Genomic DNA, 13,663 nt, shown 5'->3' with positions numbered 1-13,663 from the left:
CCCAAGCCACAAACCTTGCACTAATCAGGATTTTCTCTGGAATCTACAGGTGTGTTCGCCTGTAGAATGGGAACAACATTCCCTGCAGGGAATCCTTTGGGTCACAGGAAGCTGGGCACCCCAATAGGCTCGGTCCCTCCCTTCCAGCCTAGGTTCTGAGCCAGCGCTTCCTGGTCAGAGGGAAGTGGGCAGCCGTGCAGAGGGCAGGTGGCCCCCAGTGGTGACAGCCTCGAGCTCCCAAGAGAACAGACGGAGCTCTCCCCAGCTGTAAGTGCTGGTCACTGAGACAGACGGAGTGAACGTCACCTCTGCTGAGTCTACAAGAAAGAACCCCAGCTGGACAGATGGTGGTGGAGGACGGTGACAGGGAAGACACTGGACTATTCACTGGGTGAGCTTCCAGGTAAAACCCTGGAGACGCCCACCTCGAACACTGCACCTCCCACGGCTGCTGTCCCCAACCTGCCTCGCAGACCCTGCAGCAGACAGCACCGGCCCCGGCCCCTAACAGTGCCTGAGTCCTCCTGCAGTCCCCCGACACACGGTCCAGGAGGACCCAGTCCCCACTGTTCCTGTGGAGGGACAGGCATGGGGCCATCTCCAGGTCCTATCATGGCTCAGGGGCCCGGAAACCTGAGGACCCGTGACATCCCCAGATGGGGACATCTGCAGGGCAGAAGTTCGTTCCTTTTTCCAGAACATCTCAGCAACACCCCTGGGAAGTGCAGAGGTGGGGGGCGGAGACCAGAGGGAGAGGCAGGAAGCCCACAGCGGCTGCCACGGCCCTTCTGAGCCACACTGACCCCGCCCAGGCCTGGTCTTCTCCTTGAGCCACTGAGCTGGGAAGTCTGCTCTGCACATGGAGGAACCTCTGACGAATCAGCTCCCCCAGAGGTCGGGGAGCCATGCCCCTGGAGTAGTGGGATCGCCCTGCAGCCGAGGGGACGGGAACCACACCGTCAGCTCGCCAACGGCCACTCCAGGCTCACGACTCCCGGTCCCTGGTTAACCTGTTTCTATGAGGTCTGAAGCTACCTCTGTGGGAGCCTGTCACCTCTTCTCAACAAGCACCAAGACGTGGCCACGCTAGGAGATGACAGGCTGAGCCTCCTGGGGCCAGCATCCCGGGGCCTGTCCCTGGCTTCGTCTTATTCCTTGCTCATGTTTTTGCAACCAACAAAACCAGAAAGCACAGGACACTGTAAGGGTCATCTCCAGCCTGCGGACTTTCCACCCGTGACTCTGCCAAAGGGCCACCTCTGCCAGCCGCTCCTTCCCTCTCCAACCCCAGTGGCTGAGGGAGAGTCCACTGGCCAGGGTGCGCAAGCCGGGAGCCAGGCGAGCGAGGGCCCAGGGCTGAGCCACAAGACAGAGAGGCGGACAGTGGGGCAGGTTTCTCTCCGTCAAAGACGGGGAACAAATATGACGCTATGGTGTTGGCTTGAAATGGTGTCAGCGTGAACCCATGGCCCTGGACACTGGAGAAATAAAAATGGAAGTGAGTACAGCTGGCCCTGGGTTTCCTCAAGTGCACGTCCATGGACCCAGCCAAATGCAGACTGAAGACGTCCAGGAAGTGATGGTCCTTGCCACTGTCCGCTGGCAGAGCAGCAGAGCTAGGTACAGAGTGTTTGCACTGTGGGAGGCGTGGTCACTGAGGGAGTAATGGTCACTGTGGGAGGCGTGGTCACTGTGAGAGGCATGGTCACTGTGGGAGGCGTGGTCACTGTGAAGTATGGTCACTGTGGGAGGCGTGGTCACTGTGGGAGGCGTGGTCACTGTGGGAGGAATGGTCACTGTGAAGTATGGTCACTGTGTGAAGCATGATCACTGTGGGAGGAATGGTCACTGTGGGAGGCGTGGTCACTATGGGAGGCGTGGTCACTGTGGGAGGTGTGGTCACTGTGGGAGGAATGGTCACTGTGGGAGGCGTGGTCACTGTGGGAGGCGTGGTCACTGTGGGAGGAATGGTCACTGTGGGAGGCGTGGTCACTGTGGGAGGCGTGGTCACTGTGGGAGGAGTGGTCACTGTGGGAGGCGTGGTCACTGTGGGAGGCGTGGTCACTGTGTGAGGCGAGGTCACTGTGGGAGGAATGGTCACTGTGGGAGGCGTGGTCACTGTGGGAGGAGTGGTCACTGTGGGAGGCGTGGTCACTGTGGGAGGCGTGGTCACTGTGGGAGGAATGGTCACTGTGGGAGGAATGGTCACTGTGTGAGGCGAGGTCACTGTGGGAGGCGTGGTCACTGTGGGAGGCGTGGTCACTGTGGGAGGCGTGGTCACTGTGGGAGGCGTGGTCACTGTGGGAGGAATGGTCACTGTGGGAGGCGTGGTCACTGTGGGAGATGTGGTACATGATCTGAAGCCGGCATACTATACTACGCCACTTTATATGGAGGACCTGAGCCTGTGGGTGTTGGTGTCCGTGGGTCCTGGAACCAAACCCCGAGGTGCCCAGGGACGACTGTGTGCACGTGCCCAGCCTCTAACTCCAGCTGTGGATCAGATGCAGCCCAGTAGCAATGGGCACACCCAACCCGGAGCCTGGTCTCCACGCGGAGGGTGAAAAGAACCGGGGATCCCTGTGGAAACGGGAGGGGCCCAGAGCACCTCAGTCAGAAAGAAGCGCAGCGCTCAGAGGACAAAGGGCACGTCCTGGAAGTGCCAGGGACACTCGTCCAGCAGGAGAGGGGGTCCGAGGAAGTGGATCTGGCCCAGGAAGACCACCCCGTGGACCTATTAACTAAAATGGGGACAGCAAGATGCTGGAAACCTGGCACGTCACCCAGTCACAGGGATGTCACTAGGAATAGGAAGTGGCCGTCAAGTGCCACCAGGCAGGACATAAGACCAAGAGCATGGCTTAATCCTGGAACACTCCTACCAAACTGCACCCTGGCATCCTTGGGGGGACCCACGTGAGCCCACATTGAAAGATGTCCCCAAACCTCCACCTGAACTCTGCCAGGGCCCAGGAGCAGGAGGAGGAGCAGGGGGGACAGAGCTCGCCAGGACGGGGCTCGGGCTCACGGGGCAGGGCCCTCTGGCTCCAAGGGACATCACTGGGACAACAGGCAACACGAAGGTGGCTGCAGGGGTCACCTGGAGAACTCTGCTGTCCTCACGGCCCCTCCCCAGCCTGAACACAGACCCCTTCATGGTTTTAAAAGGAGGTGGACCTGGCTTAGACTGGCCCTTCTCAGCCTGCCTCCTGGGGGCCTTGTAGAAAACGCATGTCCAGGGCCTCCCCAGGGCCCTGCCCAGTTCCCCTGAGGGTCCCCAGGGCTCCAGGTTCCCTTGGCTATGCCTAGCAGGGACCTGCCACACCACCGGCCAGGGCCCCATGAGCCACAAGGGCGCCCCTTCCCCTCAGTGCCCTACTGCCACCTGCTGGACGCCTGTGGTAGGCCAGGTCTCCACCCCAGCACCAGAGCAGGACACAGCAGGGCACAGCAGGGCACAGCACCTGCACCTGCAAGGGGAGCATGGCACAGCCCAGGGCGCTGTGGGTGGGCAGCCAAGGTCTGGGTGCCTGGCTCAGGGCCCCCGAGGGGACTACCATCCAAACCATATGGGCTTCCTCACTGGCACCTGCTTTGTCCCCAACCTGCCCCGAAGACATACCAGCCAATCAGGACCCAAGAGTCACCTTGTGTCAGCTCTGGGCCAGGAAGTGGGCTGCCCATCAGCACAGACAGAGCCCCTGGCTGCTTCTGGCCCTCGCCCCTGCGCTCCTCGGTGGACACAGCAGGCTGGGTCCTCCTGCTGGGCAGGGAGGTGTCGGGAGCCAGCCAGCACCTGGGCCGTGGCACCCACCAGAAAGTGGCACTGATCCACGTGACAGGCTGAAGCCCTGCGCCCAGCGCCTCAGGATGTGACCATGGGGACTGGCCTTTTAGGAGGTGGTAACAGAAAATGAGGCCACTGGGGTGGCCCTGATCCACACGACTGGGTCCTCAGGAGAAGAGGTCAGAGCAGGGGACGACCTGTGAGGACACAGGGAGCAGGGGAGAGGCCCTGGGGGAGCGGCCTGTGCCACCTGGATCCCACTTCAGCCCCCTGCATGGGGGACAGTGACTGCTGCTGGGACCTGGCTGTGGCGCTGTCGTGACGGCCCTGGAGGTTCACACAGGTTGGACCGACTGATTGGTTAAGTTCAGTCGGAAGTGAGGACGCACAAAAGATGTCACGCAAGATCCCAGAGGCCCCTGTGACCTGAGCCCCCGCTCCCGCCCACTTTCTTCTGAACTGGTGTTTGGATAATGTGATTTTTGGAAAGTGGACACCCCTTGAGGACTTCACCCATGTCACCAGGGCAGGACGGAGGCTCTGACCAAAAGAGAGGGCAGCATGTCCCCAAACTGGGCGTCAGGGTCCTCATCCTCTCCTCCGCCACCCTCACGGCCCCAGGACTCAGAGCTGCCTGGACAGGGGCTTGGTGGTCCTACCCCTTCTGGGGGCTCAGAGAGGACACTTTGCCTGGCCAGCACGTCCACCCACGAGCAGGGTGAAGGAGCTGTGTACACTCTGCACACTAGGAAGAGGGGACGCTGGGGACAGGGCAGCCAACTGAATGCAGTGCTCGGAAGCTCAGGAGCCCTGGGGGCTTCTCCGAGGGGGCAGGGCCAGAAACAGCCCAGCCACGTGCAGAACCCACCTGCCCTGCCTTTTCTTCTGCCACAAACACGTGGTTAAGTGTGGCTCCTGTTTGCGAGCCCAGGGATGAGGATCCCAGCTGTGGGAGTGAACCGGCTTTGTTCACTGAGCTCTGTGGCCTTGGGGAGATTTCTCACCCTCTCTGAGCCTGTTATCATCTGTGAACAGATGGGAAGTGATCTGCTAGGGTTGCTCTGAGGAGAGAAAAGACGGTGCCAACCCAGTGGGTCCGGACTGCGCTTCACTGGTCAGTGGGACGATGGCCAGGGGTGGGGAGGAGCAAGGGTGGCTCTCCCGATTGTTCCCTCCAGGTCTGTGCCCAGCACCTGTGGCCTTATCTAACGGTCCCGGCTGCTGAAGGGGACAAGGCTCAGGGAGGCCAAGCCACACTGCGCGGACCTTGGAGGTTCTGCTGGGGAGTCTCCAGGACTGGTCTGAACGGAAGCCACCACTAGAGGGCAGTCCAGACCCGGCGCTGGGTGGGCTCGGACATTCAGAAGCAGCGACTCTGGGGCCCGGCTGAGGCGGGGTCCTTGGGTGGCTTCAGGGTGGTGACACTCTGAATCCAAGCCCAGGACCTTAGGGATGGGACCTGGCATCTGGTGAGGACAGAAGTCACACTGGGAGTCTATCCCTCAGCACGTGACAGCCAGGGTTCCCACGACCCCGCGTGGCCGGAGACAGGAGCGTCCAGTGTTCAGGGAGCCAGCTCTGATGGACCTGCAGGCGAGGCAGGCCTGGGCAAGGGAGGGCCGGAGGAAGGGCCGGGAGGACGGGGACCCGAGAGCACGGAGGTGGACCTGCCCGGCCAGCGCTGTGGGGCGGGACCCGGGCTGGATTCCCTCGACTTTCCTCTTCCTCTGGGCTGGGCCTTGCTGACCCCGGGGATGCCCCTCCCAGGGAGAGCGATTCATGGACAGAGCCAAGGGCACAGGTCTCCTGGGGAAGCCCCGCCCAGCCCACGCCCCACCCCTGAATCAGGCCAGAGAACAGGCAGCCCCTGGGCTCCGAGCCCCGCACTCACTCTAACCGGCCAACCCTGGGCCTGCTTGTGCCCTGCCCACCCTGACCCACGACACCAGACGGAGGGCCCTGCCCTCGCCTCCCCACCCTCCTGAGAGGCCAACATGGCCCTGCAGGGCAGGGAGAGTCCCCTCCCCTAGGGTCACAGACCGCCTTTCCATGTGGCCATCTCCTGATGGCCTGGCCTTGCCACACCTGGATGGTGTGAGAATCCGCATTTCAGTTAAAACAGGGGCTTAGGAGTGGGTGCACAGCAGGGGGGTCCTCAGGAATTCCTCCAAAGGGCCCCTGCGACTCCAGCCTGGGGTGTCCTGAGGACCACGGCCATCGCCTCAGGCTCTGACACCATGCCTGGCCGTCCCCAGAGGATGCTCAACGTGGCACAGAGGCACACACGCCCCCGGCCCTCAGGCTCCCACATTGAAGGACATTTTGAAACCTGCATCCACACTTGTGAGTTCTGAAGAGAAGCACAGACGACACACGGGGCCTCCAGGGAGGACCCTCTGGACCCGTCTGACAGCCCCTCTGGACAGGCAGAGGGAGACCTCAGTGTCCCTGTCCTCTCAGGCTCAGCCCTGCACCCTGCGTCCAGCAGCCGCTGCCCAGACCCTGCTCCTGGTGATGTCCTCGGGCTGTGGGGACGGCTCACGGACACTGCCCAGCCTCGTCTGGAGGCCTCTTGTCCTGCTTGCCGTTGCCCACCACCAGCCTTGACCATTTAAAATCAAGCTCTCGAGAGTCTGGATGTCCCCACGCAGCCCCTCCTAGCAGGTCACCTCGACGCTGGGACACTCCCACCAGGACATTCAGGGTTGTCCTCGGGAGCTGCCTTTCCAGTTCCAGTGGGGGCCAAGTCTACCCCACGAGGACAGGACTGAGCCCCCAGGGCCACAGGCCATGGTCACCTGCCCTGCCCCAGGGCAGGAACGCCTGCTGGTCACCGTGAGCCCAGACCTCTGCACGAGGACACAGAGCGGGGGCACCCGCTCCAGTGGTTCTGCCCACACGTGGGCCTGCACACGCGTGTGCCTCATGTGGCTGGGAGTGCGTGCTCACGCTGCGTCTCAGGGTCCAGGGCACGGGCTGTGCTGCAGGTGCTCACGCTCGGTCCCTGACAGCCATGGTGGGGGTCTTCAGGGCAGCGGGGACACCAGGAAGTGCTCCTCAGGTGAGTGACCAGCCAGGAGACTCCTGGGAGCTCCGAGACAGCACACACGAGGGCCTGGGGAACACCCGAGGGAAGGGCCAAGCCCTGAGACTCCCATGCAGGAGGCGGCCATTGTCCCTGCCCAACGCTGCAGAACGGCTGTGGCCAGGCCCGAGCTCAGAGGCCAGCCATCCAGGTCCAGAACTCAGGTCAGGCAGAGAGACAAGGGCAGACAGGCAGGAGCACCGGAGAGCATCCCTGAGAGGGCAGAGACAGCGCCTGAGGGGCCAGCCAGGAGCGTGGGGCGGGGAGCAGCCACCTGACTGACACAGTGGCCACAGCTCAGCAGGAACTTGCCTGCCTCTCTGCTCAGGTCTAGCAGGCAGAGCTCCCCAGGGAACCACCTGGGGAACCACCAGCAGGGCGCACCTGTGGAGCAGGGGAACCACCAGCAGGGCGCACCCGTGGAGCAGGGGAACCACCAGCAGGGGGCGCACCTGTGCAATAGGGGAACCACCAGTAGGGCGCACACCTGTGGAGCAGGGGAACCACCAGCAGGGGGCGCACCTGTGCAATAGGGGAACCACCAGCAGGGCGCACCTGTGGAGCAGGGGAACCACCAGGGGGCGCACCTGTGGATCAGGGGAACCACCAGCAGGGGGCGCACCTGTGCAATAGGGGAACCACCAGTAGGGCGCACACCTGTGGAGCAGGGGAACCACCAGCAGGGGGCGCACCTGTGCAATAGGGGAACCACCAGTAGGGCGCACACCTGTGGAGCAGGGGAACCACCAGCAGGGGGCGCACCTGTGGATCAGGGGAACCACCAGCAGGGGGCGCGCCTGTGCAATAGGGGAACCACCAGTAGGGCACACACCTGTGCAGCAGGGGAACCACCAGCAGGGGGCGCACCTGTGGAGCAGGGGAACCACCAGCAGGGGGCGCACCTGTGCAATAGGGGAACCACCAGTAGGGCGCACACCTGTGGAGCAGGGGAACCACCAGCAGGGCGCACCTGTGGAGCAGGGGAACCACCAGCAGGGGGCGCACCTGTGCAATAGGGGAACCACCAGTAGGGCGCACACCTGTGCAGCAGGGGAACCACCAGCAGGGGGCACCTGTGGATCAGGGGAACCACCAGTAGGGTGCACACCTGTGGTTCAGGGGAACCACCAGCAGGGGGCACACCTGTGCAATGGGGGAACCACTATCAGGGTGCACCTGTGGAGCAGGGGAACCACCAGCAGGGCAAGCCCCTGTGGAGCAGGGGGACCACTAGGGGAACCACCAGCAGCTCGCAGGCCTATGCAGCAGGGGAACCACCAGCAGGGGGCGCCTGTGGAGCAGGGGAACCCCCAGCAGGGGGCGCCTATGCAGCAGGGGAACCACCAGCAGGGGGCGCCTGTGGAGCAGGGGAACCACCAGCAGGGGGCGCCTGTGGAGCAGGGGAACCACCAGCAGGGGGCGCCTGTGGAGCAGGGGAACCCCCAGCAGGGGGCGCCTATGCAGCAGGGGAACCACCAGCAGGGGGCGCCTGTGGAGCAGGGGGCGCCTGTGGAGCAGGGGAACCACCAGCAGGGGGCGCCTGTGGAACAGGAGCTTTCCTTGTTATTTCTCAAATAAGGAAGCAGAGCACCTGGACGTGGCCTTGGCGTTGAGAGTCACAGAGCCGAGCTAACAGACGTGGGGGAGGCAGGGCTAATAAACACTGCCCACGTCAGGGTGACAGAGGGTCTGAGCATGGTGGATGCCACTGTGGAGGGGTCCTGGAACCCATTCCCTGTGGGCACTGAGGACTGGGCTTTGAAATGTAAGCACATGTGCGCGCAGTGGGGAGACAGAATCCTCAGGTACACAAACCTGAAATCTGCAGGGCAGGCTGGAGCGCCAGGGAGGAGCTGGTGCTGCACAACTGCTTCCTCCTCCAGAGACCTCAGTCTTTCCCCTAAGCCTTCAACTGATCGCACAAGGCCCACCCCACAATGGAGGGTCTGCAAAGTCGGCTGGTTTAATGTTAGTCTGTCTCACAGAACACCTCCCCAGCGATACCTATGGTACTGTTGGGTCAAATGTTCAGGGACCGACGCCTGGTGAGTTGCCACAGGAAACTGACTTCCTTTCTCGTGAGGATGAGCAGCAGAACGCCAGCAGATCTCATGCCAGTCACGATACCCGCTGCCCGGGGGCCCCACCCTGGTGTGCAGTGGGGCCTTCTCCAAGGGCTCAGAACTGACCAGCACGAGGGAGGCCGGGCAGTGGTTCCCAGGGCCGACTGCCTGCTCGGCCGCTCCTCTGCACCCCTGACTGCAGTGGACAGGACAGGCCCTGTCCCCCCAGGAGTGGTGGCAGGAGGTGACAGTGGCATTGAGCATGGTGGCAGTCCCTGTGCAGGCCAAGCTAGGGACCTGGCTCCACTGGTCTCTGTGCCCTCCTGGACCTTCTCCACCCTGCCCAGAAGCCCTGATGCCAGGCCAGCCCTGAGGCTCCCCCTGATGACCTCCAGACTGCCAGGGCTCAGCCACACAGGGGCCAGTCCTTGCCAGGGCCCCGTGGCCAGCACAGCCGGACTGGCTCCTCCCTGCCCTGCTGTGGGGGTGGCAGCCTCCCTGCTGCTGTTCGCCCTGCGCTGGCCCTTCCCCGCCACACCTGCACCGGCCACCCAGGTTCCCTGGGTGCGGTCAGCTGGCCTCTGCTTCCTGCCAGGCCACACTGACACCTCCCCAGCCCAGGGAGCCAGGTGGGTCAGCGAAACACCCTGTGCCCTGGTCACCTACCCGCAGGAAGCCCCTGTGCCAGCCCAGGGTTGGAGGAGCCTAGCTCAGGGCTCCCCACGGCGGCCGCCCACAGCCCAGGGGGGGGGTCCAGGCAGCGGGGCCTTCCGGGCGTACCTGGTGGATCTCCTGCCAGCCGTTCTCGTCCCTGCAGCACACGGAGGCGCGCTCATGCAGCAGGAGCTCGCAGCAGTAGGGGTCCCCGCCCACGATGGCCGTGTGGTACAGCGGCGTGAGGCCGTAGCTGTCCTTGTAGTCGGGGGAGGCCCCGAGCTCCAGGAGGGTCTGGAAAAGGCCCAGGTGCGGTCAGTGCGTCCCACGCCTTCTGCGCAGGGCGAAAGCGTCCGAGAGCAGGGACCAGCCTCCCGCGGGCCAGTGGACAGGGCCCGCGTTCCCGCAGCCAGGGGCTGGTCCAGCCGCAAGGGGACGGGTAGGCATCTCCCTGCCTGCAGCCCACCTGCCTGGGGACAGAGAGGTCACGGTCCTCAACACACAGGGCAGGGGAGGGAGGCCTGGCGGTCAGTGGGGGCACTGAGAAGATGAGGGCTGGGTGTCCAAGACAATGGTCACCACAGCTGACCTGGGGTGGCCTCCAGCACAAGGAGCAGCCCTCCCCTGCCCCTGCGCCCCCCTGCCCTCCGCCACGCACAGGGAGAGCAAAGGAGGGGCTTCCGGGGCCTCTAAAGGGGCAAGACCCACCCACTCCCCGGCACCCGCTGGGCGCCCTTCTCTGTGGAGGAGCTGCCACCTCTGTCCTGGGCAGCGGTGTCCTGAGGGTCAGAGGGCCTCCAGGGAAGGCTGCGCTGGACTATGTGACCTAGAACAGGACGCGTGACCTCAGTGAGCCCCGAGGGCGGTGAGCCACCGGCAGTGTCCGGAAGCCTGCAGGAGGGGGCAGCTGAGAGGACACTCGTGGGAGGCTGCGGGAGAAGCCCCAGCCCCAGGGTCAGCGGCAGGGCCGACCGTGTCCCTCTCCCCAGGGCTCTGATGGAGAATGGGCCGCGGGCACCTGGGTTCTCTCCTGTGGGGTGGGGCACCGGAGGACGACAGGGCACAGCACACCCCGCCTGGCTCCCCACGCCCCGTGGCGGGCCGAGCGAGGGCTCAGTGTCCACTGGGTGGTGGCCCTCACAGGGACGTTGGCTTTCGGTCCTGTCTCATGGGTTACAAACACAGCCCTAAAAGGGCGGGGCCAAGAGGGGAGGGCAGGAGGCCTGGACACCGCTGTTGTCCCAGGGGACGGGAGCTGCAGTCCTCGGGTGGCCCCTGTGGGGAGGCCACGGGGCAGCCACAGGGCCCACACAGGGTGGCCCCCAGACAGGCCTGAGTACCTTCAGGGCGGCTTGGTTCCGGGTGCGGGCGGCCTTGTGCAGGGCGGTCATCCCGTCTCTGGCGCGAAAGTCCAGGTGAGCCCCGCCGTTCCTGAGAGCTTTGATGACCTCCGTGGAGCCGTCCAGCTGGGCCGCCAGGGTCAGGGGAGTCTCTGCGGGACCCGGACACACACACTTTAGTGCCCACACGTGGGCAAGGCCAGGGAGCCCCAAGCCCAGCCTCGCTCCGGCGCCTGGAACTTGGGGACTTGAAGAACGGACCCCAGGTGTCACGCCCAGCCCCTGGCCAGCCTCACGTCCAGCAGTCAGGTGGCCCAGGCAGCCCTGGGCCCAGACAGTGACAGCGACGAGGCCCCAGGCAGCCATCCAGCTGGGCAGAGGGGCCCTCACCCCTGGCAACTGCAGGCTGCACCGGGTGGGGCAGAAGCCCGGGAGGAGGGTGAGGTCTGCCCACCTGGGACAAGGGTTGCCAAGGGTCCCCACCTTCCAGATGGCCCGTGGCTCAGTGCCTGTGGGGACACATCTGTCACTCCCCATCCTCCTCACACGCCCTCTGCTGAGAAGATGCACCGCCGTGGTTAATGCAACATGGGGAAAGGGCAGGGCTCGCGGACACCGCGGGCTCCTGTGACCCAGAAAGCCCACAGCCAAGAGCCGCTGTCTTCGGGCAGCTGGAGGCAGACCCCCCACCCAGTCCCCTGGCCCTCGTCCTGAGACAGTCTATTCTGAACCCTGCGTTCATTGATGCAGGAGGGTCCCTCTGTCCTGCCTGCGTCTCTCACCCTCCAGCCACAGCTCGGCTGCCTGTGGCTTCCTGGTGGGGGCCACGCCCCGCCCAGCGCCCGGGCTCTGCAGACCACCCCCAGCTAACGGTGACGCGCACACCCACACCCTGGCTCCTGACGGAACGGCTGGCTCCCCACTCCCCATCACGCGCGAGGTCCCAGGAGGGCCACCGTGCACGTCTCTGACGCGTAGCCATGGGGGGGGGGGTTCTTAGCTTTAAAGAAAAACAGGAAGTTTCCGGGACACCTAAGGGACTTCAGTGACCTGGGATGTTGCCTGCATAGGCCTGGCCTGGTGAGGGGTGTGCAGGACCCGGCCAGCTGGGAAGGGGGCTCTGTGTGTGCTGGACATCCCTGACCTCCGCTGGCTGCTGCCGCTCCTGTGGCCTCCCAGGTGGGCGCGGGGCATCTGGAGGCTTCTGGGAGGCCCTTCCTTGGAGCTGGTGGGTGAGGGCCGGGTGGGTTCTGGAAGGACGTGAAAGGACTGGGTGGCCTGAAGGACTTAGTGAGTGTGTCCACCTGAGCTTGGGGCCAGACGGGCCCTCGGGACAGGTAGGGCTTCTCCTGTGTCTGGCTGAGGGCACTGTCCTGTCAAAAGCGGACGGTCCAATCCAGGGGAGGTCTCACGCGGTGCTGTCCGAGGACAGCCTTGTTCTGTACTTGAGGACACGGTCTCGGAGCCCTCCCAGGTCACGTCAAGGCCAGGATGGAGCCACAGGGACGGCTCCACCCACAGGCCCCCGGGGCCCCGTCAGACAGTGCTGGGCACAACACTGAGTCCAACAAGCAGAGTAGGGAGGACCATCCCCAGGTGGAAGGAACAGGACGGTGGGTGGCACCCTGCCGTCAAGCACTGAAGGTTCCAGAAGCCTCCTCAAATGACATTCCAGACTGGCCGCACTCAGCTCTGGCCAGACCCCCCTGGCCTGGTCAGCAGAGCGCCATCTGTGGCCCTGGCTTAGGCGGCACATTTGCAGAGGGGATGTCCAGTGAGGCTCCACGTTTGGGGCCGATGGACGAACCCCAGGAAGACGCTGGCCAATCAGCTGTGAGCTGCAGCATCGTGGGGCTGCAGGGTCTCACGCCGGGGACACGCCATGGCTCTCTAATGAGTGTGGCAACCTCGAGGCTCTGCCACTCGTGGCTCTGCCACACGAGGCTCTGCCACTCACGGCTCTGCCACACAAGGCTCTGCCACACGAGGCTCTGCCACACGTGGCTCTGCCACTCGAGGCTCTGCCACTCGAGGCTCTGCCACACGAGGCTCTGCCACTCACGGCTCTGCCACTCACGGCTCTGCCACACGTGGCTCTGCCACACGAGGCTCTGCCAGTGCTCCTGGGTTTTCACGTGCTGCAGTCGCTACGTCTTAACCTTGTATCTGACGCTCACTACGGAACCCTCAGGAGCGACTCCGTCCCCCTCCACGTGGACAGGGGAGAAGGATCTGCAATGTTGGGAGATGACCTTGAAGACCCGCATGCTTCCAGGGTCCAGGCACGTCCAGGGCGTGCTTCAAAGGCACCAGCGGGCAGTGGGCCCCACAGCACAGCCAGAGGGCAGCCACGGCCTCGGTCTTGGCAGGACTGGAGTGAGGCGGGCAGCCGGGCAGCTGGGCAGGGAGAGAGAGGGCTCAGAACAGCCTCCAGCAGGCGCCAAGCAGGGGCTGGGGGCGGGAGCCCCCTGTGTGTCCCATGAGCAGCCAAGGGATGAGGAAGCAGGGGCCAGAGACCCCACAGCCACACCAGGCAGCCGCCGTGGCACAATGACAAGGAGGGACGCCGGCTGGGGAGCAGGACGTGGGGGCGACTGGTGTGTTCCAAACACAGGGAACCGTGTGGCAGGGCATCCCCAGTGTTGGGTCAGCTGACCCGACCAGCCAGGGACCGGAAATGCCAAAGCAATGCGACCGTTAGAATAACGGGATCGTGGACCTCAGAACAGAGCAG

General features: G+C 64.2%; 1 protein-coding gene across 10 annotated transcripts in view; it reads right to left on the bottom strand.

The window, feature by feature from the left end:
• Shank2 (SH3 and multiple ankyrin repeat domains 2) overlaps window positions 1-13,663 on the bottom strand; it is a 402,506-nt gene that overhangs the window by 307,418 nt on the left and 81,425 nt on the right. For all 10 annotated transcript variants that reach the window (XM_058579387.1, XM_058579391.1, XM_058579384.1 and 7 more), the window contains exons 6-7: window positions 10,930-11,081; window positions 9,716-9,883 (exon numbers count right to left, since the gene is read on the bottom strand). In XM_058579387.1, the coding sequence (XP_058435370.1) occupies window positions 9,716-9,883; window positions 10,930-11,081 (320 nt within the window). The remainder of the gene's footprint in view (window positions 1-9,715; window positions 9,884-10,929; window positions 11,082-13,663) is intronic.

This window comes from Marmota monax, unplaced genomic scaffold (assembly GCF_021218885.2).
Source record: "Marmota monax isolate L192 unplaced genomic scaffold, Marmota_monax_Labrador192_F-V1.1 WCK01_AAM20220418_F8-fsc00038, whole genome shotgun sequence".
Taxonomy (NCBI): domain Eukaryota; kingdom Metazoa; phylum Chordata; class Mammalia; order Rodentia; family Sciuridae; genus Marmota; species Marmota monax.
Note: the sequence above shows the minus strand (reverse complement) of the source record. Positions and strands in the feature narration are given on the sequence as shown.